Raw genomic sequence first — 26,346 nt, 5'->3', positions numbered from 1 at the left:
ACCTTACCAGCTGATTTAAGTTCAACTAGAACACTTTGGGGATTTGCAAGACCAATCCGAAAAATGAAATGCAAAAAAGGAGAAATTAATGATAGATTTCATAGAGGAAGTGGGATAACATAGGGATAATTATGTGGGATAACTATGTGGGATAACATAGAACTTCGGAAATATAGGTAGGAACCTCATCAGGACCTCCACAGCCGGTCGGCGGGTAGAATTTCCCCCTGCGGTCGAGGCTCTGGAACTCTGACCCAGCCAGAACCGGCAAATCCGTTCCCATAGCCAACTTCTGCAGCTGACATTGTGGGTCGATATCTCAGCTCCTCAGCAGCCAAGGCGGATCATTCCGGTACCATCCGGCTCCTCTTGGAGATCGTGATCTCTGTTGGTCCAGCAAAACGGATAATCCAGACAGATTCTGGAACCAAGGGTGCTGGAAAACTGGTGGTGGACCTGTATTTATAGCCATGTAATAATAATAATAATAATAAATACTTCCTCAGGGAAATTCAGATGTTCAGAAGCCAACAACCAACAATGTGTGTGATTTTAGCATTCATTATACATATAAACAAAACCACATCAATAATCCTACAGATTAAAAAAAAATTAGGACAGTTTGGAAACCAGCATCTGCAGTTCTTTGTTGATCTAGGTTATGTGGAAGTTACACTCACCACTCCTTTCAGCACAATTTCAGTTTCTGTGTCACCAGATGGGTACACAACCCCAGGACAATCAATGAGGAAAATGCGTCGCATCAGCGTAATATATTGCCAAACCTGCAATACGGGGAAGACCAAGATTATTGCAGCATCTAGTGTCATGAAATCATAAGGCTAAATTAAAATGAAAAATACTACCAGCTGGACATTCCATGCAAACAATTAGAAATTCAATAGCTCAACAAAAGACAGAAAGACCAATGTTAAAGGCATTTGTTCCATTTTAGGGCCCAATGCTTCAATAAAAAAATGTTTATATTTTACCAGGATACAGAGGAAATATATAACACAGATATGTACATACATATACAAATATGTAATGCACTATATATTTAGTACAGGTGCACAACCTTTTATCCGGTGTTCCGGAAACCGGAAAACTCCGAAAACCGGCCATTTTTTCCAGGATGTTGTCTGCACACCAAAGCTCGCGTTTGGCGCCAAACCTGACCCGAAACGACCCACGGTCAACCCAGGTCTGTACTACTGTAGCGGCTGCCTCCTCCCCGGAGACCGGGGAGACACTTAAACATTTGTAAATCATTGCTTAAATGTTAGTCAGTTAGTTTGGAGAACTTTTATGTGAAGGGGGGGGGGGGGGGGGGGGGTTGAAGGGGTAAACTTTAACTCTTAGTCCCCTACCTGGTCGGAGAGGCGGGGAGCGGTCAATGCCTTACCGGGTCGCCGTGCAGTAAGCTCCGCAGCGCTGTGGCCGGTGGGGCTGCGGGCGGCGCCGGTTGTAGCTCCGACCCCGGCAACTCTACCCCTGGCTGCGAGGCTCCGCAAATGTTGGGAGTCGGCGGCGTTGCAGCGCTGGGATACCAGCGGGAAGCGGGCAATGCCTTACCGGGTCGCTGTGCGGTAAGCTCCAGGGCGCTGAGGCCGCCTTCTCCCAACGTTCGCGGAGCTGGGGGCTGCGGGCGGCGCTGGATTTGGAGCGCCTCGCAGCCAGGGGTCGAGTTGCCGGGGTCGGAGCTACAACCGGCGCCGCCTGTGGCCGGACGGAGCCCCCAGCTCCGCGATGTTGGGAGTCGCCGACCAGGTAGGGGACTAAGAATTAAAGTTTACCCCTTCACCCACCCACCCCACCACCACCACATAAAATCCCTCCAAACTAACTGACTAACATTTATGCAATGATTTACAATGATTCCCCGGGGAGGAGGCAGTCGCTCCAGACTTTTCAAGCCGCCCGCGCTACCTACCTAATCTACGCTAAAAATCTTCCATTCGGAAATCCGAAAATGTCCGAAATCCGACAAGTGTCTGGTCCCAAGGCTTTCGGATAAAAGGTTGTGCACCTGTAGTGGAAGTAGGGCCACTGACTGCAGAATAAGTTTTTTGACGTACACTTTGACAGGATAGATGATTCTAATACTAGATAGACTTGAAATGGTTTCTGGGGTAACCTTTTCACCTAATGGGTAGTCTGTACCTGGAATGAGTATATTTATGGATAGGAATGGTTTAGAGGACAATGGGCCAAATGCAGGCTAATGGGATCAGCCCACAACTGGGTCAACAGAAATGTCGTTTTTCTGTCTACAGTTCTATGATGCTATGACCAAGCAAAGCAGCGGAAGTAGATGTTGAGCAAATTGCAACATCAGGTTGCACCACTAGGTTCAAAACCATCAGCAGAGAAAGGTAAAGCACTCTAACATAGTTTACAACTGGAAGTGTATATTGGTACAAATTCATCCTGAAATGATTGTTGGCACGATCTACCCCAAATTAAATGAGTCTGTGAACATGTTGTTTGGAAAGAGATCCAAATTTCTAGATCATTCTCGTCAGTGGTAGGGAAACTATTGGAGAGAATTCTTCAAAATCAGACGTACTTCTATAATAAGACTATTGATAGGGTCCCTAAGTTTGGCTGATCCAGAAGATGAAGATGTACGAGATTCATGATGATTTGATTGTATGGATTAGTCATGGAAGACACAGGGTTGTGGTGGACGGTAGGTATTCTGGCTGAAGACATTGATGAATGCTGTTTGAAGATACAGCTCTATACAAGATATAGAGGGATTCAGCTACAGGGAGAGGTTGAATCAAGTATTGCTTTCCCTGGAACGTAAGAGGTTGAGGGGAGACTTGATAAAAAGTATATAAAATTATGAGAGGCACATGAGGTAGATGGTTTGAATCTTTTTCCCAGGGTGGAAATGTCTAACACTAGATAGTATCGTTTAGTTTGGTTTAGAGATTAACTTCACAAGTATAAGGTGAGTGGGGAAAGTTTGATGGATATGTGCAGGGCAAGTTGTTTTTTTACACAAAGAGCGGTGGGGGCTTGAACACATTGCTAGTGGTGGTAGTGAAGGCAGATACTATAGTGATGTTTAAGAGGGGTTTAGATAGGCACATGGAAGTGCAGGGAATAGAGGAATATAGATCATTTATATAGAGATGAGATCAGTTTAACTCGGCATTGTGTTGGGCACAAACAGTGGGGCAGTGTTCCGGCAGGAGCGGCCACCTGATCCGACCGCGGGCCCAGTGGACGACATCGTCGGGAGCTCGCAGGTCACAGGTTGGTGACCTGTTCTCCGGAGCCTCCACAACAACAGCTGTGCCCGCTGGACTGGAGGGCCGCAGCTTCGGCAGCTTCAACCACCCCGGGCTGCGGAGTTGAACCGGCCCGTTCGCGGAGCTCAGACTCAGCCGCGGGACTGACATTACTTACCATCACCCGGCAGGGTCACAACATCTGAAGCCTGGATCGCTTCGGCGCAGAGGGAGAATAAGAAAAGATGAGACAAAGACTTAAGACTTTTGCCTTCCATCACAGTGAGGAGGTGCCTGGTGAACTCACTGTGGTGGAAGTTAATTTGTGTTTATTGTGAGTTTTTGTCATTTTTACTATATGTAGGACTGCAAGGCAAAAAAATTTAGTTCAGACCGCAAGGTCTGAATGACAATAAAGGCTACTTTGACTTTGACTTTGAACACTGTGGGCTGTGCTGCACTGTTCTATCTTCAATTGTTTTGACCTGATATGTTTCTGTTTCTATGACAGCATTACCATACCATCAGACTGTTTGTTCAAATTATCTTATCACCAGATGCAAACAACACACAGAATGAGTCAACATCCAACATGGAAACTAAATTCCACAACATATTTCCTGGTTACATCAAATTAAATCTGCTTGACTGGTCAAAACAATCACCTTTGTGTGAAGATGTGTGAGGGTGTGGGAAGATGTTGCGAGTTTACGTCAACAAGAGACCTTCCTGAAAGTTCAATGACAAGCCTTTAAAATCATTTTCTTGCAAAAGTACATGCATCGATCATATTGAGCCAGGTTATCAAATAGCAACTAACGCTGTAAGACCAATGAGCCAGTGACTAAATTGGACAGCAATGTACATTCAGAATACCTAATTATTGTACAGAATGAAAAGACTGGTGAATAGAGAGAAAAATAAAAGATATTTGATATCTGATGACAATTCCTTCGAAGGTTTTCAAAGACACGTCTTTGTTAGGATTCAAAAAGGTTTAACAAAAATAAAGCAGCGGGTAGCGATCTGCAGCGCCAAAGACCAAGAAAAATGCGCTAACAAAACTTCTGATTTAGTCACTTTTTAAACTGGGTTGATTTTCAGAGAATTACTTTCAGTAGTCCCAAGTTACGTACCTTTGTTTCGCCGGCAATTGGTGCAACTTTGCAGACTTTCTTGGATCGAAGTGCATTTATGATAGAACTCTTGCCAACGTTTGGATAACCAATGAAACCCACACTGATCTGTTTTTTGTCACTATGCAGCTATTTAAAAATAAAAATGATAACACACAATTAATGCCTTTGTATATTTAGTTTATTCCTGCCAAAAACTGAAGAGGTGATCTCAAAATTTAATCAATGATTTTTTAAAAATAATTTGTCGCTATTACTGGGGATGTTATACATTGCAAGACATACATTGGAAAAAAAGTGACTCTGTTGAGGAAAGAGGCAGAGAGAAAAAGAGGCAAGAGAAGAGATTGGAGTAATAAAGGGAAGAAATATTACTACACAACAGAATGCTTCAAGCTCACTAAAACCCTGCACCTTTACAGCCGGGTTTCCAAATTCTCTGATTGCCTTGGTATCTAAAGATATGCTGATCTCAACCCCAGAGTGATGTGGAAATACCTCACGACAAGGGCGTGGGTGGGGTGGGGGGGGTGGGGTGGTGGTGAGACTTAAACACAGCATGACAGCCTTGGATCATTACTGTGCCAGGGAACAATTGATTTTTTTCTGCCACTTACGATGAACTATAATTTTTCTCCACTAATCCACTATCCAATTGTTAGGCATGTGGCCCATGTGGCATCCCCCACACATTAACCAAGGTTCCCATTTGCCTCGCCTGTTTTACATTTACCACGACTGTTTCCATGAACCTGCATGAACCGCTGTGTCCCTATTGCACTGGCTTTCTTCACTTGCCCGCATCAATGAAAAATATACATCACTGTGTACCATCTTAAAATTGTACTCAGAAAAATGCATTAGTCTAACAACACCAAAATCCCAAATGTGTCCGTTTTTGTGGAATTTTACTATATTTGACAGAAAAATCACAAATGTTACTGTTCTTTGTAAATTAGAATACACCACATGAACTGGCTCTTCAGCCCACAATGCTACAACCTAATAAACAGAAAGAATGAATTACAAAAAAATTAGTCTCATGCCTGTACTTGAGCAACCATTATAAACTGATATTTTGTGAGTACACCAGAGATTTGGCAACAAGAAATACCAACCAATTTTCCCTAGACAGAACCTACTTCACAACGTTTGAAAAAAATAATTGAGAAACAATGTTTAGGTAGCTGAAAACCATTCATCATTTCATAGTTACGTATTGTTAAAACAGGTACAAATGTGCAGAAAGAGGTTACTAGTGATATTCCGCAGGGGTCCGTGTTAGGTCGCTACCTTTCACATTATATGTTAATGATCTGGATGATGGAAGAGTTGACTTTGTGGCCAGGTTTGTAGATAATACAAAGCTAGATGGAGGAGCAAGTAGTGTTGAGGAAGTAGCGAGTCTGCGAAGGACTTGGACAAGTTGGGCGAGTGGGCAAAGAAGTTTGTAAATGGAATACAGCGTAGCAAAGTGTTTGGTCACACACTTTGGTAGAAGGAATAAAGGTATAAACTATTTTCAAAATGGGGAGATGATTCTGATTTTGGAGGTGCAAAGGGTTCGCAGGATTCCCAAAACGTTAATTTGCATGTTGAGTCCGTAGTAAAAAGGCAAAGGCAATGTTAGCATATATTTTGAGAGGTGCAGAATATAAAAACAAGGATGTACTGCTGAGGCTTTATAAGACAATGGTCAGACCACATTTGGAATAATGTGAGCGGTTTTGGGCCGCAAATCTGATGAAGGATGTGCTGGCATTGGAGGGTTCAGTGGAGATTTATAGAATGATTCCAGGAATGATAGGGTTAATGTTTGACAAGCGTTTGATGACGCGAGAGTTTAGACAAATCTGGGGGATCTCATTGAAACCTACCTAATGAAAAGCCTAGATAGAGACGATGTGGAGAGGATATTTCCAGTTGTGGGAGAGTCCTGGACCACATGGCACAGGCTCAGAATAAATGGATGTATGTTTATGATGAGGAGATGAGTGATGAGGAGGCATGTCTTTAGCTAGAAGGTGGTAAACCCATGCAATCCATAGCCACAGACAGCATTGCAGACCAGGTCATTGGATATTGTAATAAATTCTACAGATTCAAGCAACTCACATCAAATGCCAGAACTAGAAGTGGCCATTTCAGCTTCAAGTCAAGTAATATTGCTTTAGATTCTTTATCTCCACTAGCAGCCTGACCTGCTCTGCATTTCCCAGAGCTCTGCAGTTACGTTACTTTGTTCTTTTATTCTCTCACTGACAGTCTTCATTAACCTAGTAACCAGATAACCATGGGCAGCTTGTCCCCCACGTAATCCCTGGCTCATCTGGTCAGACCTTCCCTTTGCACGTATCCATCCCCCTCCACACTCCCTGCAACTTGTTTTCTCACCTCCAGTTCAGACGAGGAGTCTTCCAGGTTAAATATCAAACTCTCTTTCTTTCCATAGATGCTGCTTAACCTGCTGACTATTTGTGTTTTTATTTCAGAGTTCCAACATCTCTTCTCTTACCTTCCCAAACTGTCGCAACAGTTGGATCAAAGCTCCTTTTCCAAAAGGATTGGTGAGGCTCGCGTGAAAGGCAAGAGTTGGATAATCGTGGGATAGCACGGCAACCCATCGTTTCTAGGAGAGAATAAAATACTTTAAAATCTTGTTAAAAAATGACATGTAGAATTACACTTTCCTTTCATATACTTTATCAATAAATATTGTAGAAGTTTAATTCTAAATGAATCATTAACTATGTTATCTCAATGGTTCAATCACATCAAAAAGCACCAATAGACCAGCAGAGAATCATTTAGAACCCAGATTGACTAATGGGGCATTGGAAACCAACCCCAGTCAAGGAACTGATCGTACTGCCACAAGGATAATTATCCATCAACGTCAACTGCAGTCATTTCTATGCTGCCAATATGCTTAGGGATCTGACTCCAGGTTGCATTGAAACCAACAGGTTTGAAAGGTTGCCAAATTACTAAATATAGTAATAATAGTGTTAATATTGCACACCAATCCAACCGTATGGATTTACTTGGGGATTTTGGGCTAGTGCACGTAAATAGTCCAGATGAGCATAATGTCACTAAATACACCAAAACTTTGTACAATAAAACTTTGATAATCCACTATCGGGCTATTCAGAAATCCTAATGGTTTAGCAGCTTAGGTAGAAACAGGCCGTTTGTCCCAACTTGCCAATGCTGATCAAGATGCCCCATCTACACTAATCCCACCTGCCTGCGTTCAGCCCACATCCCTCTAATCCTTTCCTAACCATGTACTTGTCCAAATGGATTTTAAATACTGTTATAGTACCTGCCTCGCCTTGCTCCTCTGGCAGCTTGTTCCATATACCCACCATCCTCTGTGACAGAAGGTTGCCCCTCACGTTCCTATTAAATCTTTCTCCTCTCACCTTAAACCAATGTCTTCTGGTTCTTGATTCCCCTAGTCTGGGTAAAACACTCTGTACATCTACCCTATCTATTCCTCTGAATGATATTATGCATCTCTATAAGATCACTCCTCTACTGCTCAACCTCTCCCTAAGGTACTGGAAGAGAGAAGGTGGGTGACGGTGAGAAAGGGAGGGAAGCATGGAATGCAAACGTCCCCGGGTGTTGTGCCTCTTGTGAACCCACTTAGAAGCTGTCGGGACAGAAGACGTTATTACACCGAGCGGCGGACTGGCTTGCGAAGCAAAAAGGGCTGTTGAGCCAAAACCAAAGAGGCCAACGTCAGGCAATGCCATTGTAGGTGGAGACTCCATTGTAAGAGGTAGGGACAGGGGTTTCTGCGGCAACAGACGGGATTCGAGGATGGTGTGCTGCCTTCCTGATGCTAGGATCCAGGATGTCACGGACAGAGTGCAGAAAATCCTCAAAGGGCGAAGGTGGGCAGCCAGAAGTGGTAGTGCATATCGGAACAAACAATGTTGGAAAGAAGGCGATGAATATTCTGCAACGTGACTTTAGAGAGCTCGGAAAAATGCTGAAAAGCAGGACCTCCAGGGTTGTTATCTCCGGGTTGCTTCCAGGCGAGAGCAGGAACAGGGAGATAGGGGACCTGAATGTGTGGCTGAGGAACTGGTACATGGGGCAGGGATTTAGATTCTGAGATCACTGGGATCTGTTTTGGAGTAAGGGGGAACTGTACAAAAGGGACGGATTGTATCTTAACAGGTGGGGGACCAGCATTCCGGCAGGCAGGTTTGCCACTGCTACACGGGTGGTTTTAAACTGAATAAGGGGGTGGGATGTCAAATGGGATAGTCGAGGATGGAGTTAAAGGGAAAGGGTTTCTTAAATGTGTGAGCGTAGAGACAGAGGGGTGTAAAATGAGGGTAGAAGCAATAGGTAGCAAGGTGAAAAGTAAAAGTGGCAGGCAGACAAATCCAGGGCAAAAATCAAAAAGGGCCACTTTTCAACATAATTGTATAAGGGGTAAGAGTGTTGTAAAACCAAGCCTGAAGGCTTTGTGTCTCAATGCAAGGAGCATTCGTAATAAGGTGGATGAGTTGAATGTGCAGATAGCTATTAATGACTATGATATAGTTGGGATCACGGAGACATGGCTCCAGGGTAACCAAGGCTGGGAGCTGAACATCCAGGGATATTCAATATTCAGGAGGGATATACAGAAAGGAAAAGGAGGTGTGGTAGCGTTGCAGGTTAGAGAGGAGATTAACGCAATAGAAAGGAAGGACATTAGCTTGGAGGATGTGGAATTGATATGGGTAGAGCTGCGAAACACTAAGGGGCAGAAAGCGCTGTGGGGATTGTGTACAGGCCATCTAACAGTAGTAGTGGAGTTGGGGATGGCATCAAACAGGAAATTAGAAATGTGTGCAACAAAGGTAAAACAGTTATAATGGGTAGAATTATCAATCTACATATAGATTGGGTGAATCAAATTGGCAGGGGTGCTGAGGAAGAGGATTTCTTGGAATGTATGCGGGATAGTTTTCCCAACATGTAGAGGAACCAACAAGAGAGCAGGCTATTCTAGACTGGGTATTGAGTAATGAGGAAGGGTTAGTTAGCAGTCTTTGTTGTGCGTGGCCCCTTGGGCAAGTGTGACCATAATATGGTTGAGTTCTTCATTAGGATGGAGAGTGACATAATTAATTCAGAAACAAGGGTTCGGAACTTAAAGAAAGGTAACTTTGTGGGTATGAGACGTGAATTGGCCAAGATAGACTGGCAATTGATTCTTAAAGGGTTGACGGTGGATATGCAATGGAAGACATTTAAAGCCTGCATGGATGAACTACACCAATTGTTCATCCCAGTTTGGCAAAATAATAAATCAGGGAAGGTAGTACACCCGTGGATAACAAGGGAAATCAGGTATAGTATCAAAACAAATGACGAAGCATACAAATTAGCCAGAAAAAGCAGCCTACCCGTGGGAGAAATTCAGAGACCAGCAGAGGAGGACAAAGGGCTTAATTAGGAAAGGGAAAATAGATTATGAAAGAAAACTGTCAGGGTACATAAAAACTGACTGCAAAAGTTTTTATAGATATGTGAAGAGAAAAAGATTAGTTAAAACAAATGTAGGTCCCTTTCAGTCAGAAACAGGTGGGGAACAAGGACATGGCAGACCAATTGAATAACTACTTTGGTTCCGTCTTCACTAAGGAAGACATAAATAATATGCCGGAAATAGCAGGGAACCGGGGGTCAAATGAGATGGAGGAACTGAGTGAAATCCAGGTTAGGCGGGAAGTGGTGTTAGGTAAATTGAATGGATTAAAGGCCGATAAATCCCCAGGGCCAGATAGGCTGCATCCCTTAGTACTTAAGGAAGTAGCCCCAGAAATAGTGGATGCATTAGTGATAATTTTTCAAAACTCTTCAAATTCTGGAGTAGTTCCTGAGGATTTAAAGGTAGCTAATGTAACCCCACTTTTTAAAAAGGGAAGAAGAGAGAAAACGGGGAACATTGGTGGTGGGGAAACTGCTAGTCAGTTATTAAAGATGGGATAGCAGCACATTTGGAAAGTGGTCAAATCATTAGACAAACTCAGCATGGATTTATGAAAGGTAAATCATGTCTGACGAATCTTATAGAATTTTTGAGGATGTAACTAGTAAAGTGGATAAGGGAGAACCAGTGGATGTGCTATATCTGGACTTTCAGAAGGGTTATCGACAAGGTCTCACATAAGAGATTAGTATACAAACTTAAAGCACACAGTATTGGAGATTCAGTATTGATGTGGATAGAGAACTGGCTGGCAGAGAGGAAGCAAAGAGTAGGAGTCCTTTTCAGAATGGCAGGCAGTGACTAGTGGGATACCGCAAGGCTCAGTGCTGGGACCCCAGCTATTTACAATATATATTAATGATTTGGACGAGGGAATTGAATGCAATATCTCCAAGTTTGCAGATGACACGAAGCTGGGGGGCAGTGTTAGCTGTGAGGAGGATGCTAGGAGGCTGCAAGGTGCCTTGGATAGGCTGGGTGAGTGGGCAAATGCATGGCAGATGCAGTATAATGTGGATAAATGTGAGGTTATCCACTTTGGTGAAAAAAAACAGGAAAGTAGACTATTATCTGAATGGTGGCCGATTAGGAAAAGGGGAGATGCAACGAGACCTGGGTGTCATGGTACACCAGTCATTGAAAGTAGGCATGCAGGTGCAGCAGGCAGTGAAGAAAGCGAATGGTATGTTAGCATTCATAGCAAAAGGATTTGAGTATAGGAGCAGGGAGGTTCTACTGCAGTTGTACAGGGTCTTGGTGAGCCGACACCTGGAGTATTGCGTACAGTTTTGGTCTCCTAATCTGAGGAATGACATTCTTGCCATAGAGGGAGTACAGAGAAGATTCACCAGACTGATTCCTGGGATGTCAGGACTTTCATATGAAGAAAGACTGGATAGACTAGGCTTGTACTTGCTAGAATTTAGAAGATTGAGGGGGGATCTTATAGAAACTTACAAAATTCTTAAGGGGTTGGACAGGGGTTGGGGAAGTCCGGAAGTCCAGAAGTCCAACACAAGGAATCACAGTTTAAGGATAAGGGGGAAATCATTTAGGACCGAGTTGAGAAAAACATTTTTCACACCGAGAGTGGTGAATCTCTGGAATTCTCTTCCACAGAAGGTAGTTGAGGCCAGTTCATTGGCTATATTTAAGAGGGAGTTAGATGCGACCCTTATGGCTAAAGGTATCAGGGGGTATGGAGAGAAGGCAGGTACAGGATACTGAGTTGGATGATCAGCCATGATCATATTGAATGGCGGTGCAGGCTCGAAGGGCCGAATGGCCCACTCCTGCATCTATTTTCTATGTTTCTATACCTTAGGTCCTCAAGACCTGGTAAATGGGAAGCTTTCCGGATTTCCCTGAAACCCACTCAAGCCCACTTCCTGTGCTCCCTTTAAACTAATGTGGTTCGCTGAAAAAGGTATCACTATTGTGTAACATTGCAAGCTAAATATAAAGCTTTGTTACACAATAGGGGGTGGGGTAGCTCTGTTGGTGAGGAATGAAATTCAGTCTCTTGCAAGGGATGACATTGAAACAGGAGATGTGGAGTCAGTATGGATAGAATTAAGGAATTGTAAGGGTAAAAATACCCTAATGGGACATATCTACAGGCCCCCAAACAGTAGTCTGGACATAGGGAGCAAGTTGAATCAGGAGTTAAAATTGGCATGTAGCAAAGGTAATGCTGTGGTTGTTATGGGAGATTTCAACATGCAGGTAGACTGGGAAAATCAGGTTGGTACTGGACCCCAAGAAAGGGACTTTCTAGAGTGCCTTTGTGATGGATTCTTAGAGCAGCTAGTATTGGAGCCATCAAGGGAGAAGGCAATTCTGGATTTAGTGTTATGTAATGAACCGGATTTGATAAAGGAACTTGAAGTTAATGAGCCATTAAGAAGTAGTGACCATAATATGTTCAGGTTTAATCTACAATTGGAGAGGGAGAAGGGTAGATCGGAGGTATCAGTTTTACAGTTGAATAAAGGGGACTATAGGGCCATGAGGGAGGAGCTGGCCAAAGTTGACAGGAAAGATACACTAGCAGGGATGACAGTGGAACAACAATGGCAGGTATTATTCTAGGAATAATACAGAATGTGCAGGATCAGTTCATTCCTAGGAGGAAGAAAGATTCCAAGGGGAGTAACGGGTGACCGTGGCAGACAAGGGACGTCAGGGACAGAATAAAAATAGAAGAGAAGAAGCTCCAACGTAGCAAAGATGAGCGGAAAGCAAGAGGATTGGGTAATGTTTAAAGAGCAGCAGAAGATAACTAAAAATACAATACGGGGAGAAAAGATGAGGTACGAAGGTAAGCTAGCCAAGAATATAAAGGAGGATAGTAAAAGCTTCTTTAGGTATGTGAAGAGGAAAAAATTAGTTAATACCAAAGTTGGACCCTTGAAGAGCGAAAAAGGTGAATTGATTATGGGGAACAAGAAAATGGTTGATGAGTTGACCAGGTACTTTGGATCCGTCTTCATTAAGGAGGACACACAAAATCATCCTGATATAGTAGTGGCCAGAGGATCTGGGGTGACGGAGGAACTGAAGGAAATCCACATTAGGCAGGAAATGGTTTTGGGTAGACTGATGGGACTGAAGGCTGATAAATCTCCAGGGCCTGATGGTCTGCATCCCAGCGTACGTAAGGTACTCTAGAAATCCTGGATGCATTGGTGATAATTTTCTAATGTTCTATAGACTCAGGATCAGTTCCTGTGGATTGGAGATTAACTAATGTAATCCCACTTTTTAAGAAAGGCGGGAGAGAGAAAACAAGGAATTATAGATCAGTTAGCCTGACATCGGTGGTGGGGAAGATGCTGGAATCAATTATAAAACATAAAATAGCCGCACATTTGAATAGCAGTAACAGGATCGGTCAGTCAGCATGGATTTACGAAGAGGAAATCATGCCTGACTAATCTTCTGGATTTTTTTGAAGATGTAACTACGAAAATGGACAAGGGAGAGCCAGTGGATGTAGTGTACCTGGACTTTCAGAAGGCATTTGATAAGGTCCCACATAGAAGATTAGTGGGCAAAATTAGGGCACATGATATTGGGGGTAGAGTGCTGACATGGATAGAAAATTGGTTGGCAGACAGTGACTAGTGGGGTACCGCAAGGCTCGGTGCTGGGATATTTACAATATACATCAATGATTTGGATGAAGGGATTCAAAGTAACATTAGCAAATTTGCAGATGACACAAAGCTGGGTGGCTGTGTGAACTGTGAGGACGATGCTATGAAAATGCAGGGTGACTTGGACAGGTTGGGGTAGTGGGCAGATGCATGGCAGATGATGTTTAATGTGGATAAATGTGAGGTTATCCACTTTGGTATAAAAAACAGGAAGGCAGATTACTATCTAAATGACGTCAAGTTGGGAAAAGGGGAAGTGCAGCGGAATCTGGGGTCCTTGTTCATCAGTCTATGAAAGTAAGCATGCAGGTACAAAGTGAAGAAAGCAAATGGCATGTTGGCCTTTATAACACGAGGAGTCGAGTATAGGAGCAAAGAGGTCCTTCTGCATTTGTACAGGGCCCCAGTGAGACCACACCTGGAGTATTGTGTGCAGTTTTGGTCCCCTAATTTGAGGAAGGACATTCTTGCTATTGAGGGAGTGCAGCGTAGATTTACAAGGTTAATTCCCGGGATGGCGAGACGTTAATATGCTGAAAGAAAGGAGCGACAGGGCTTGTACACTCTGGAGTTTAGAAAGATGAGAGGGTATCTTTTTGAAACATATAATATTGTTTAAACCCCTTTTTCACGGGGCGACTTGACGCAAGAGTTAACCAAAGTTGAACATCGTGGGAACCTCTTGCGATAACCGTACAGCATTCGTGGACCACCGTGGACCACCGTGGCGCTAACGGCAGGTACTCGTGTAACTTGGTGACTCGGGAGAAAATTCAAACAAGCTTGAATTTCTTCAAGAGTGACTTGTACACTTGTGGTTGAATATTGCAACATTATATGCACGTAGTGGCCAGTGCGATATCCGTACTGACTCTTGCGTGTACCGTGGGAACTCCTGCAAACAGTGAACCCGGAAGCTGGACAGAGGGGACAGAAGGTGAGTAAAAATTGTCTTCTGTGGGATTGAATTTAAAAAATAAAGATTTGCATCCGCATATGGACATCAACTTATTCATGAGTCATGTTAATGAGATTCAAGAAAATAACTATAATCTTTAAAAGGGACTTTACTGAAAGGTCCCGCATTTTTATGGTCCGTGAGAAATTTTTCACATGCACTTCTTTGAGAGATACAGCTCGGAGTCCTCGCTGACCAGCGATCGATGCCTTTCCGAAGCAGGGAAGCTGGAGTAACTCAGCGAGTCAAGCAGCATATCTAGAGAAAAATAGGTGATGTTTTGGGACGAGACACACACATCTTCAGACTCAATTCCTATTAGGATGTCTGAAGATGGGTTCCGATTCGAATCGCCACCTATACTTTTTCTCCAGAGATGCTGCCTGACACGCTGACTTACTCCAGCTTTTTACGTTTTTCTTCCCAAATCTGACTTACCTGCTGAGTTACACCAACATTTTGTGACCGTGTTCACTATGAACATTGAATTATTTAATTTTAAGTAACTTACACTCTCTCTCTCTCTCCCCCCCCCCCCCCCCCCCCCATGCAGTAAATGTTGGTTAACCAGTCCAAGGTTTGCAACGCTGGTTCCCTCTAGGGATCACATTATCCCTAGCCAACAATTGGCATATCAGGGAACCAAATATAGACATAAAGTGCTGGAGTGACTCAGTGGGTCAGGCAGCATCTCTGGAGGAAAGGGTTAGGCGACATTTCGGGTCGGGACCCCTCTTCAAAATACCCTGCTGAGGTCATCTGTTGTTGGCCCTGATTTGTCCCGGTCTTTTCTTGCTTCCAGTTCCCCCCTACAATCATCCCGAAGAAGGGTCCTGACCAAAAATGGAATCTATCCCAGCATTTTGTGTCTAACTTGCTGATTCAGACAGTTTTTGATTTACTCTGAAACACACGTTGGAAATTTAAACTTGGGCGCAACTAACATCGTCTTACTACCGTGGGAACTCTTTAACTCAGCAGGAAGGCAGCAGTTAATTTAACTCAGCAGGAAGGTGGGGGAGTCGAGGGAGAGGAGGGGGAGAGACAGATGGGTGGGTCTTCATTTACTGGCGGCGGGTGTCTGTCACTGAAACAGGCAGGTGAGATTTCACATCCACCTTGTGTGTGCCTCTCTCTCTCTCCCTCCCTCCCTCTCACACAGGCTGAGAGACTCTGCCTCTGTGAGTGTACGTCTATTTCTCCCCCTCTCCCACACACAGTAAAGACCGAGTAACTGTGCTCACTCCATCTGTGTCTCCCACATACACAGTAAAACTCTGCTTTGTGTGTGTATATACCAATTCAACCAAGGGAGGATATTTATAGTGTGTGAAAAAAAAAGTGACATCATTTGTGCCACGTGATGATTTAATTACACTTGACAGGCTACAATGTCATTCAAGATTTAACGGGAAAGCTCGGGAGACGGACAAGTCACTCGCACAAATAACAGAAATGCCGAGTACCGTGGGAACTCTTTGTCTACCCCCCCGTTATATCATGTGATATCGTGCTAGACCACGACCACTTCACTCTGGCTACATCTTGCGTCAAGTCGCCCCGTGAAAAAGGCCTATTAGGGTTTGGACACGCTAGAGGCAGGAAACATGCTATCGATGTTGGGGAAGTCCAGAACCAGGACTTAATTCTTAAATCAGTTTAAGAATAAGGGGTAAGCCATTTAGAACGGAGACGAGGAAACACTTTTTCTCACAGAGAGTTGTGAGTCTGTGGAATTCTCTGCCTCAGAGGGCAGTGGAGGCCGGTTCTCTGGATAGAGCTAGATGGTGCTCTTAAAGATAGCGGAGTCAGGGGATATGGGGGGAAGGCAGGAACGGGGTACTGATTGGGGATGATCAGCCATGATCCCATTGAATGGCGGTGCTGGCTCGAAGGGCCGAATGGCCTACTCCTGCACCTATTGTTTATTGTCTATTGTCTAAAGCGATTTGAGTTTGCCAGTCCAGATCCATTCAAGTCCGATCTGAGTTTTACTGCTTAATAAACATGAACATTTTGTACACTGAATCTAGATAATGAACTTATTTTATTATGTCTTGTTCTAGCAGGGTGTTACTAAAGAAACAGATGGAATAAGACTTTAAAAATCACAATTCCCATTACGTAAGCTTGCACATATGGTTGATCCATTACTAATAACAAACAGAAATGTTGAAATTTGAAGATCAGACTCTAATGCTAAACTTGTAAATAAAAAGCAATTAACTTACAGTTGCCCAGGTAGGTACAAGGTCACATTTGTTGAACACAAACACTAAATGTTTCCATGGTTTTTCCTTCTTTATATAAGCTTCTATATGGGGCGAGCGTGTTCCCATTGGATCTCTGGCATCTAACACTTGGATGACAACATCTGATGAATCAATAACCTGAAAAGAAAAAAAACATTAATGTACAAGGAAAACAATACTTTCAAAAGCTTAATTCATGATTCAAGAGAGTTTATTGTCATGTGTCCCTGAGAGGGCAATGAAATTCTTGCTTTGCTTCAGCACAACAGAACATGAATGAATGAATGATGAATACGTTTATGATCATTGCACAATACTGTCCAACGAAATTCCATTACATCTCCTCCGGTTAAAAAAAATACAAACACGACAACCATTAACACACATGTACACTTATTAATAAAATAATAAATAGGCATTTTAAAAGAATTTAAAAGAATTTGGCGGCATTTCTTGGAATTACATTTTGCTTCCCCAGTGTTCTCTGTTGGAATTTAGCTCTTTTATCGCACATGGGTAGAAACTATTTTTTAGTCTACATAGTCCTGAATCGCCTCCCAGAGGGTAGCAGAGTAAAAAGGTGGTTGGCAGGGTGGGATGTGTCCTGCTTGATATTTGTGGCCTAGCGCAAGCATCGGGCCCTATATATGTCATCCAAGGAGGGCAGTTAGGCGTTTGTAATGCTCTGCGCAGTTTTTATAATTCCCTGCAGCGTCCTCCTCTCAGCCACAGTACAGCTAGCAAACCACATAGTAGGCATGGACTACAAAACGGATCAGTGTGTCCGTATACCATTATGTAAATATATACACACATGAATAAATAAACTGATCAAGTGCAAATAACAGATACTGGGCTATTTATGTTCAGAGTTTTGTCCGAGCCAAGTTTAACAGCCTGATGTCTGTGGGGAAGTAGCTATTCCTGAACCTGGTCGTGGCAGCGTTCAGGCTCCTGTACCTTCTACCTGAAGGTAGCAGGGAGATGAGTGTGTGGCCAGGATGGTGTGGGTCCTTGATGATGCTGCCAGCCTTTTTGAGGCAGCGACTGCGATAGATCCCCTCGATGGAAGGGAGGTCAGAGCCGACGATGGACTGGGCAGTGTTTACTACTTTTTGTAGTTTTTTCCTCTCCAGGGCGCTCAAGTTGCCGAACTAATCCAGAATGTCAAAACTGCTGAAGATTGTCTCAAAATGCTGGAGAATCAGAATGTCAAAACTGCTGAAGATTGTCTCAAAATGCTGGAGAAACTCAGCATCTCTGAAGAGAAGCAATGGGTGAGGTTTTGGGTCAAGACCCTTCTTCACTCAAGAATCAGACTGAAGAAGGGCCTCAACCCGAAACGGTGCAAGGGCCATGGACATTGCCAATATAGGGACAGAGTGATGATCTCAACAATGGAAAAAATGTAACCAATGAACAAAATAGGCTTCAATACTCTGTTCTGTGTTAGCTCTCTCACAGGCCATGTATGTTGTTGTGAAGGCAAGAAAGTGCTCCATGCTCTTTACCCTTCAATCTTTGTGTCCTAGCAAATGATACACATAAAGGGCCAGTATAAAATCTAACCCATAATTTTTTGATGCAAGTTGAAATTGGCCACACGAGAGCAAAAGTTGATTGAGTACCCCTCTGTTAAATGGTCTACAAGTGGTTAAGCAAAGGAACTCCTATCTACAGTTATAACAAACCAACAGGGGAGGCATAGTGACACATGTCGTAGAGCTGCTGCCTCACAGCTCCAGTGACACGCGTTCAATCCTCACCTCTGGTGTTGTGTAGTGCTCCAGTTTCCTCCAACTTTGTAATTTATTAGCCAAGTATGTAAAAACATACAATGAATACTGATGATGTGAGGATTAGGATTATCTGGCGACTGAAAATTGCTCAAGGGATTGCTGGTCAGCGCAGACTCGGTGGTTTGAAGGGTCTGCTTCCATGCTATATCACTGATTAGGTGAAGGGACAAATTAGGGGTTGGATGGGGGCGCATAAAGTTGATGGAAATATGAAGAGACAACCAATTACATGTATACCAATGTATACCAATTACACTTGCCTCCATCGATTCCACATTCCTCTGTGCCTTTCTCATTCAAGTATCTGTCCAGATGCCTCTTAAATGTTACCACCTGATGATTCAATGAGTTGTTTGTTCTTTCATCGGACAAACAGAACAGAACACGCTCACTAAACTATGCTCTTAATGAGATGCCAGAAGCAGCATTGAGAATTATAAACGGGGATATGAATGAAAAACAAAATACCTTCTATTTTTATCAATATACACTACTTTATCAACTATGAAAAATATTGTAGTGTCATTCAAAATTAAGTTTGTATAAATTCAATAGGTGATATCTAAAGGTAATATTCTTCAAAATACTCACCTTGTATAGTTCACCCCAAATTCTCTTAGACTGTCCTTTTTTGAAAATTTCTTCTCTAACTTCATCCCTAGACAAAATGAAATTGCCATCATCACAAACAGTATTGAATAAAAACTTTCAAATTCCCATCCATGTAAACATCATTTTGACTGAGCCATAAAGTGACATTCTCTAATTGTTGGCAGGCTCTGTTGACTGTAGAATAGTGGGCATACCTTCAACATTCAAACTGCTGACATTACTCATATGGACTCTGCAGCCAAGATTTGCTTTACCAGAGCCAGAAAGGCAACAACATTATGAAAACTTAAGTGAAATAAAGCATGCAACCAGTATTGATGTCTGTTTATGTAAATATGGAATAAGAAACAATTCAAAACATAAGTACCAGAGGATTCTAGTCTTTCCATAAAGTCTAATGAGAAAAACTTTTAATAGACAATATCTCTGAAATTGTATGTCATACTTGGACTTGGTTACTAAAATATTTATGTCATCCAAAAGAACTAACAATAAACCTGAAGCAAACATTATTCTGGATTTGAGAAAGTCAATTGTTTATGATTTGCTCACCGTACTCCAGTATCTTCCACCACCAAATCTCGGTCTTTTTCCAGATCATATTCTTTCGCTGATGTTTCAGCTTTTTCCACCAGACTATGTACATCACATACACTAAGATTTGGTCTTTTTCGCTGCGCTTTGGGACCAAACGTTGTTTCAAATGTTTCTGTATCCAGAATATGTACTTTTGAATTCTGCAATCAAACAATTCTGCTTTTAGCACTTGTGCAGATACAAATTCTTCAACACGTAGAGCAGATACATATAGACAAATAAGGGCAGGTTCAGTAGATAATGTTTGACATAGCCCCATGCTGAACCTCGTGTATCAGATGCTCACGTTAAAATTAGCCACAATAATGCTGAGTTGATGATAAAAACAAACGACTGTCCTGGATCATTCATCCCAAAACATTATGAAATTCAGGCAGGTTTTGTAAGAAAGGAGAAAACACTACCAGACTATGCACTATTATCTATCCTTCTACCAGGGTTAGTGATTTCTGAACATGTACACTTGTGAACCCATGTATACAGTGATTCCCACTGATTATTACTTGACAAACGTGACTACAAAGTAGTGGAGAGAGCCCTGCAACGTCTATCACCTAAGCTCAGATTGGAAGAGGGCTCATTTGGAAGTACCATGAAGAGTCTGTAAAACAATTGCCTGTCAGAGGTTGTGTAAGAAGGAATTGCAGAGAGACACAAAATGCTGGAGTAACTCAACGGGTCAGGCAGCATTTCTGGAGAAGGGATGGGTGACGTTTCGGGTCGAGACCCTTCATCAGACTGCTGAAGAAGGATCTCGACCCAAAACCTTGTTCTCTCCAGAGATGCTGCCTGACCCGCTGAGTTACTCCAGCATTTTGTATCTATCTTTGTCTGTCAGATGTTGCTACTTTAAAGAACTAGCGAATGAGAATGAAAAAAAAATCAATTTATTATCATTCATATGGATGATAGACCTTGCAAAAACAAAATGAAATAAAAAGCACAAGAACTTAAGACCCAAGATGTTAAGGAAATCACTGGTTGAACTACCTAATCATTACCAGTGAAATAACTACACTTGCAAAGGAATTTCAAGACTTCACCAGTTTGCGCTCAACCCATGAGGAACTCATTTAACAATCATCTTTTGTTTTGACTATGAAATTTTCATTGAACCATGGTCAAAAAAAGTGAAGAATGTTTTACAACATCCCTCCACCTGAAAGTTCACCGATCCATGTTCTCCAGGGATGCTGCCTGACTTGCTGCACTATTCCAGCACTTTGTGTCCTCCATGTCGAGTTTGTCTTGGAGCAAAAACAATCCATATTTCAGGGACTGTTTCCTGCGATAGAACTTGCCATTCTTTAAAAAATATATATATTCAAATGATATCTGAGATTCAAAGAAAACTAAACCGATTATCTAAAAATAATTTTCAATTCCTCATTTCAATTCGCCAAGGGATGGTTTCATATCATAACAAAACAGGAAGACATTTAGCCCACCTAGTCTATGCTGGCTCTCAGAGCAATCATATTTCCCCACAATTCCATGTAGTCCATTCTCTCAGACAATCCCATTGCCAGTACCATCATTCTCCAAACACCCACCTACACCCAGCGGGGTTTATAGTAGCTAACATAAAAACTGCATGTCTTTATATTAGAGATGCTAGGGATATTATTATAGGGATCTGCATATTAGGGATGTAAGGGAAAACTGGAGCCCCCAGGGGAGATCAATGAGCACCAGAGGTTTGAATCAAATCCAGGTCACTGAAGCAGGGAGACACTCAGCTACCAAGTTGGTAATTTTATGCCAAACCAATTTCTTGTAATGTCTCTGAATCAGTGATGGAAAAGATGTATTGTACAGGGAGGCGGATGTGACTGCAGACACGGTGATGAGAACATACCTACAGACACGTGACAAGTACATCTAAGCAAGGTATTTTTTTTAAATGAATTTAACTATGGTTTATTGAAAGGTTTCTAGTCAAAACAAAGGTGATCAGTAAAGGAATTTCCAGTTAGATGAGTTAAAACAGATGGAGAAGTCTGCAAATTCCTTTGCTCCTGACGCAGCTATTATCAAGGTTCGTGAGTTCAGCCCATAATATTTTCAGTATAATGTTACGTTTTTATGCTTTTAATGGGATTTTTTTTAAGCTGAAGAATTACAGTGGATGTGATTTCCAAAGGCAGCAGTGATTATCAAAAATGGAAATATTAGAAAGATATTAATCAAGGAAAGAAATAAATCGGAACAACAACCGGCTCCTCTCCCTGCCCTGTAGAACGGAGCGGTTCAGGAGATCCTTCACCCCTGCAGCCATTAGATTTTATATTTAGGCTGTAGGGGGATGCATTCTTGCAATTTCTAATTTTTAATTGTTAATTACTGGTCTTTTTAAGTATTTATTGCTCTCAGGTAGTGTCCACAGTGTATTCTATGTATTTTCTGTCTGCGTTCGTTTTGAATCTGTGGGTTTGTTGGTTGGGGGCTTCTGGACATCTGAATTTCCCTGAGGGGATCAATAAAGTATTTATTATTATTATTATTAAATAAATTACACACTCCAAACTGCGACAATGAACCAGCTGCAATTGAAGGATGATTTGTCAGTTACTCAAGTTCAAGTTTATTGTCATGTGTCCCTGACAATGAAATTCTTGCTTTGCTTCAGCACAACAGAACATAGTAGGTATTGTAGGTTCATTCAGTTTGAGGAGTAACAGAAAACAGCAAACAATAACTCCTCTGTCAGGAAACAATAATTAAAACCATTGTTGGGCAAATATTGGAATTGCTGCAGGAAAGTTGATGTTGAACATTTCCCCATCTTTAATGCACGTCTACAAATTAGAAAAAGACAATGGATTTCTTCAACATCGACAACAGCTTCGTATTTTCACAGTACAGTTCAGATGAATGGTCTTGTCCCGAAACATTGACCATCCATTTCACTCCACAGATGTTGTCCAACCTTTCAAATTCCTTCACCAACTCTCATTATTTTTGCTACCTACCCAACATGTCTCAAGAAATGGCAGAACCTACTGAGATTGGAATAGACTAATGCAATGCTGATTTTGATAAATAAAACTAAAAAGTAAATGCCAACTCTGGTATAATCCTGCATTGTTTTGGAAAAACAATCAACAAGTGTTGCTGGTGCCGAATGAGCAGGAAGTGAGGATAAACAATGGAGGCAGGTATGCAGTTGTATAGGAAATGTTTCCCTCACCCCCACCGCCACACTCAGAGCGAGAGAATTAAACTAAGAGTAGTAAAAATCCAAGCATAAAGAAACTCAATTAGTTGAATAAATAATAATTACTGAATAAAATCCTTCTGCATAAAATACATATGCATTTGTGGTAAAAATAACAAATAGTAAAAACAAAACTGAAAAGTCTGGAAGCACTCAGCAAATTCCTAGTATTGAACACCGCATCTTGGGCGCAGATGTCCTCTCTCGCTGCCCCCCCCCCCCCCCCTCTGTGATGCCTCCTGCTCTCCGACTCTACCACCACATTTTAACCCATTACAAAAATACATCTGCGCCCATGATGAGGTGTTCCATACCAGGACATCCGAGATATCCTCATTCTTTAGGGACCAGGAATTCCCCTCTTCCATCATTGATGAGGCCCTGACACGTGTCTCCTCTGTATCCCACAGCTCCGCTCTTGCTCCCCCTCCCCCCAGTCGCAACAGAGACAGAACTCCTCGCCTTCCACCCCATTAGCCTTCGCATACAACACAGAATTCTCCGGAAATTCCGCCACCTCCAACAGGATCCTACCACTCATCACATTTTCCCATCTCCACCCCTTTCCGCCTTCCACAGAGACCGTTCCCTCTGCAACTCCCTGGTTAATTCATCCCTTCCCACCCAAACCATCCCCACCCAGGTACCTACCCCAGCAAACTGCAGAAGATGCATCACCTGCCCCTATACCTCCTCCCTTGACTCTGTCCAGGGACCCCAACAGTCCTTTCAGGTTAGGCAGAGGTTCACTTGCACCTCCTCTAACCTCATCTACTGTATCTGTTGTTTAAGATGTGGACTCTTATACATCGGCGAGACCAAACGTAGACTGGGCGATCGTTTTGCTGAACACCTTCGTTCAGCCCGTCTCAACCTACCTGATTTCCCGGTTGCTGGACACTTTAATTCTCCTTCCCATTCCCACACACAAACCTTTCGGTCCTAGGTTTCTTCCATTGTCAGAGGAGGGGGGTAGCTCTTCTGGTGAGGAATGGAATTCAATCCCTTGCGAGGGAAGACATAGGGTCTGACAAGGTACTCACTGTGGATTGAGTTGAGGAATTGTAAATGCAAGAAGACACTAATTGGTGTTATCTACAGACCCCCAAATAGTAGCCTGGATGTACGGTGTAAGTTGCAGCAGGAGTTAAAACTGGCATGTAACAAAGTGTGGTGATGGGGGATTTCAATATGCAGGTAGACTGGGAAAATCAGGTTGGTTCAGGACCCCAAAAAAGAGAGTTTGTAGAATGCCTCCAAGATGGATTCTTAGAGCAGCTTGTAATGGAGCCGACCAGAGAAAAGGCAATTCTGGATTTAGTGTTGTCCAATGAACCACATTTGATAAGAGAACTCGAGGTAAAGGAGGTAGTGATGATAATATGATGCTTTAATCTGCAATATGAGAAGGAGAAGGTTAAATCGGAAGTGGCAGTGATGCAGTTGAACAAAGGGGATTATGAAGGCACGAGAGAGGAGCAGGCCAAGGTAAACTGGAAAGGGTCAGTAGCTGGGCATAATTCAGAAGACGCAGGATAATTTCATTCCAAAAAGGAAGAAAAATCCCAAGGGGAGTAGGAGGCAACCGTGGCTAACAAGAGAAGTTAGGGATAGAATAAAACTAAAAGAAAAGATGTATAACATAGCTAAGCATAGCCGGAAGCCAGAGGATTGATAAACTTTCATAGGACAACAGAATGAAACAAAACAAGCAATACGGGCTGAAAAGATGAAGTATGAGGGGAAGCTGGCCAGTAAAGTAAAGAAGGACAGTAAAAGCTTCTTCAGATATGTTAAGGGAAAAAGAATAGCAAAGTCAAATGTGGGTCCTTTGAAGGCAGACAGGGGTATTATTATTATTGGGAACAAGGAAATCACAGAAGAGTTGAACAGGTACTTTGGATCTGTCTTCACTAAGGAAGACACAAACAATCTCCCAGATGTACTGGAGGACAGAGGATCTAAGGGGATCGAGGAACTGAAAGAAATTTTCATTAGACGAGAAATAGTATTGGGTAGGCTAATGGGACTGAAGGATGATAAATCCCCTGGGCCTGATGGTCTGCATCCCAGGGTCCTCAGGGAGGTGGCTCTAGAAATAGTGGACGCATTAGTGATCATTTTCCAATGTTCAATAGATTCAGGATCAGTTCCTGTGGTTGGCGGATAGCTAATGTTATCCCACTTTTCAAGAAAGGAGCGAGAGAGAAAACGGGGAATTACAGACCAATTAGCCTGACTTTGGTGGTGGGAAAGATGCTGGAGTCAATCATTAAAGAGGTAATAATGGGCCATTTGGATAGCAGTAAAAGGATTAGTCCAAGTCAGCATGGTATTTATGAAAGGGAAATCATGCTTGACTAATCTTCTGGAATTTTTTGAGGATGTGACAAGTAAAATGGATGAAGGGGAGCCAGTGGATGTAGTGTATCTAGACTTTCAGAAAGCCTTTGATAAGGTCACGCACGTGAGACTGGTGACTAAAATTAGAGCACATGGTATTGGGGGTAGGGTGTTGACGTGGATAGAAAATTGGTTGGCAGACAGGAAGCAAAGAGTAGGAGTGAACGGGTCCTTTTCAGAATGGCAGGCAGTGATTATTATCTCAATGGGGTTAGGTAAGGGGGAGGTACAGCAAGACCTGGGTGTCCTTGAAAGTTGGTGTGCAGGTACAGCAGGCAGTGAAGAAAGCTAATGGAATGTTGGCCTTCATAACAAGAGGATTTCAGTATAGGAGTAAAGAGGTTCTTCTGCAGTTGTATAGAGCTCTGGTGAGACCACATCTGGAGTATTGCATACAGTTTTGGTCTCCTAATTTGAGAAAGGACATCCTTGTGATTGAGGCAGTGCAGCGTAGGTTCACGAGATTGATCCCTGGGATGGCGGGACTGTCATATGAGGAAAGATTGAAAAGATTAGGCTTGTATTCACTGGAATTTAGAAGGATGAGGGGTGGATCTTATAGAAACATATAAGATTGTAAAAGGACTGGACAAACTAGATGCAGGAAAAATGTTCCCAATGTTGAGAGAGTCCAGAACCAGGGGCCAGTCTTAGAATAAAGGGGAAGCCATTTAAGACTGAGGTGAGAAAAACTTTTTTACCCTAAGAGTTGTGAATTTGTGGAATTCCCTGCCACAGAGGGCAGTGGAGGCCAAATCACTGGATGGATTTAAGAGAGTTAGATAAAGCTCTGGGGGCTAGTGGAGTCAAAGGATATGGGGAGAAGGCAGGCACGGGTTATTGATAGGGGATGATCAGCCATGATCACCATGAATGACGGTGCTGGCTCGAAGGGCCGAATGGCCTCCTCCTGCACCTATTTTCTATGTAAAAATACATATCTAAAATTTTATTAATAACGTCCTTGG

General features: G+C 42.7%; 1 protein-coding gene across 2 annotated transcripts in view; it reads right to left on the bottom strand.

The window, feature by feature from the left end:
• gnl2 (guanine nucleotide binding protein-like 2 (nucleolar)) overlaps positions 1–26,346 on the bottom strand; it is a 115,526-nt gene that overhangs the window by 17,265 nt on the left and 71,915 nt on the right. For both annotated transcript variants that reach the window (XM_055656044.1, XM_055656043.1), the window contains exons 5-10: positions 19,714–19,898; positions 19,141–19,207; positions 16,730–16,888; positions 6,894–7,007; positions 4,379–4,507; positions 681–785 (exon numbers count right to left, since the gene is read on the bottom strand). In XM_055656044.1, coding sequence (XP_055512019.1) covers positions 681–785; positions 4,379–4,507; positions 6,894–7,007; positions 16,730–16,888; positions 19,141–19,207; positions 19,714–19,898 — 759 coding nt within the window. The remainder of the gene's footprint in view (positions 1–680; positions 786–4,378; positions 4,508–6,893; positions 7,008–16,729; positions 16,889–19,140; positions 19,208–19,713; positions 19,899–26,346) is intronic.

Source organism: Leucoraja erinacea, chromosome 26 (assembly GCF_028641065.1).
Source record: "Leucoraja erinacea ecotype New England chromosome 26, Leri_hhj_1, whole genome shotgun sequence".
Taxonomy (NCBI): Eukaryota; Metazoa; Chordata; class Chondrichthyes; order Rajiformes; family Rajidae; genus Leucoraja; species Leucoraja erinaceus.
The sequence above is the reverse complement of the archived record's forward strand: the minus strand, read 5'-3'. Positions and strand labels throughout refer to the sequence as shown.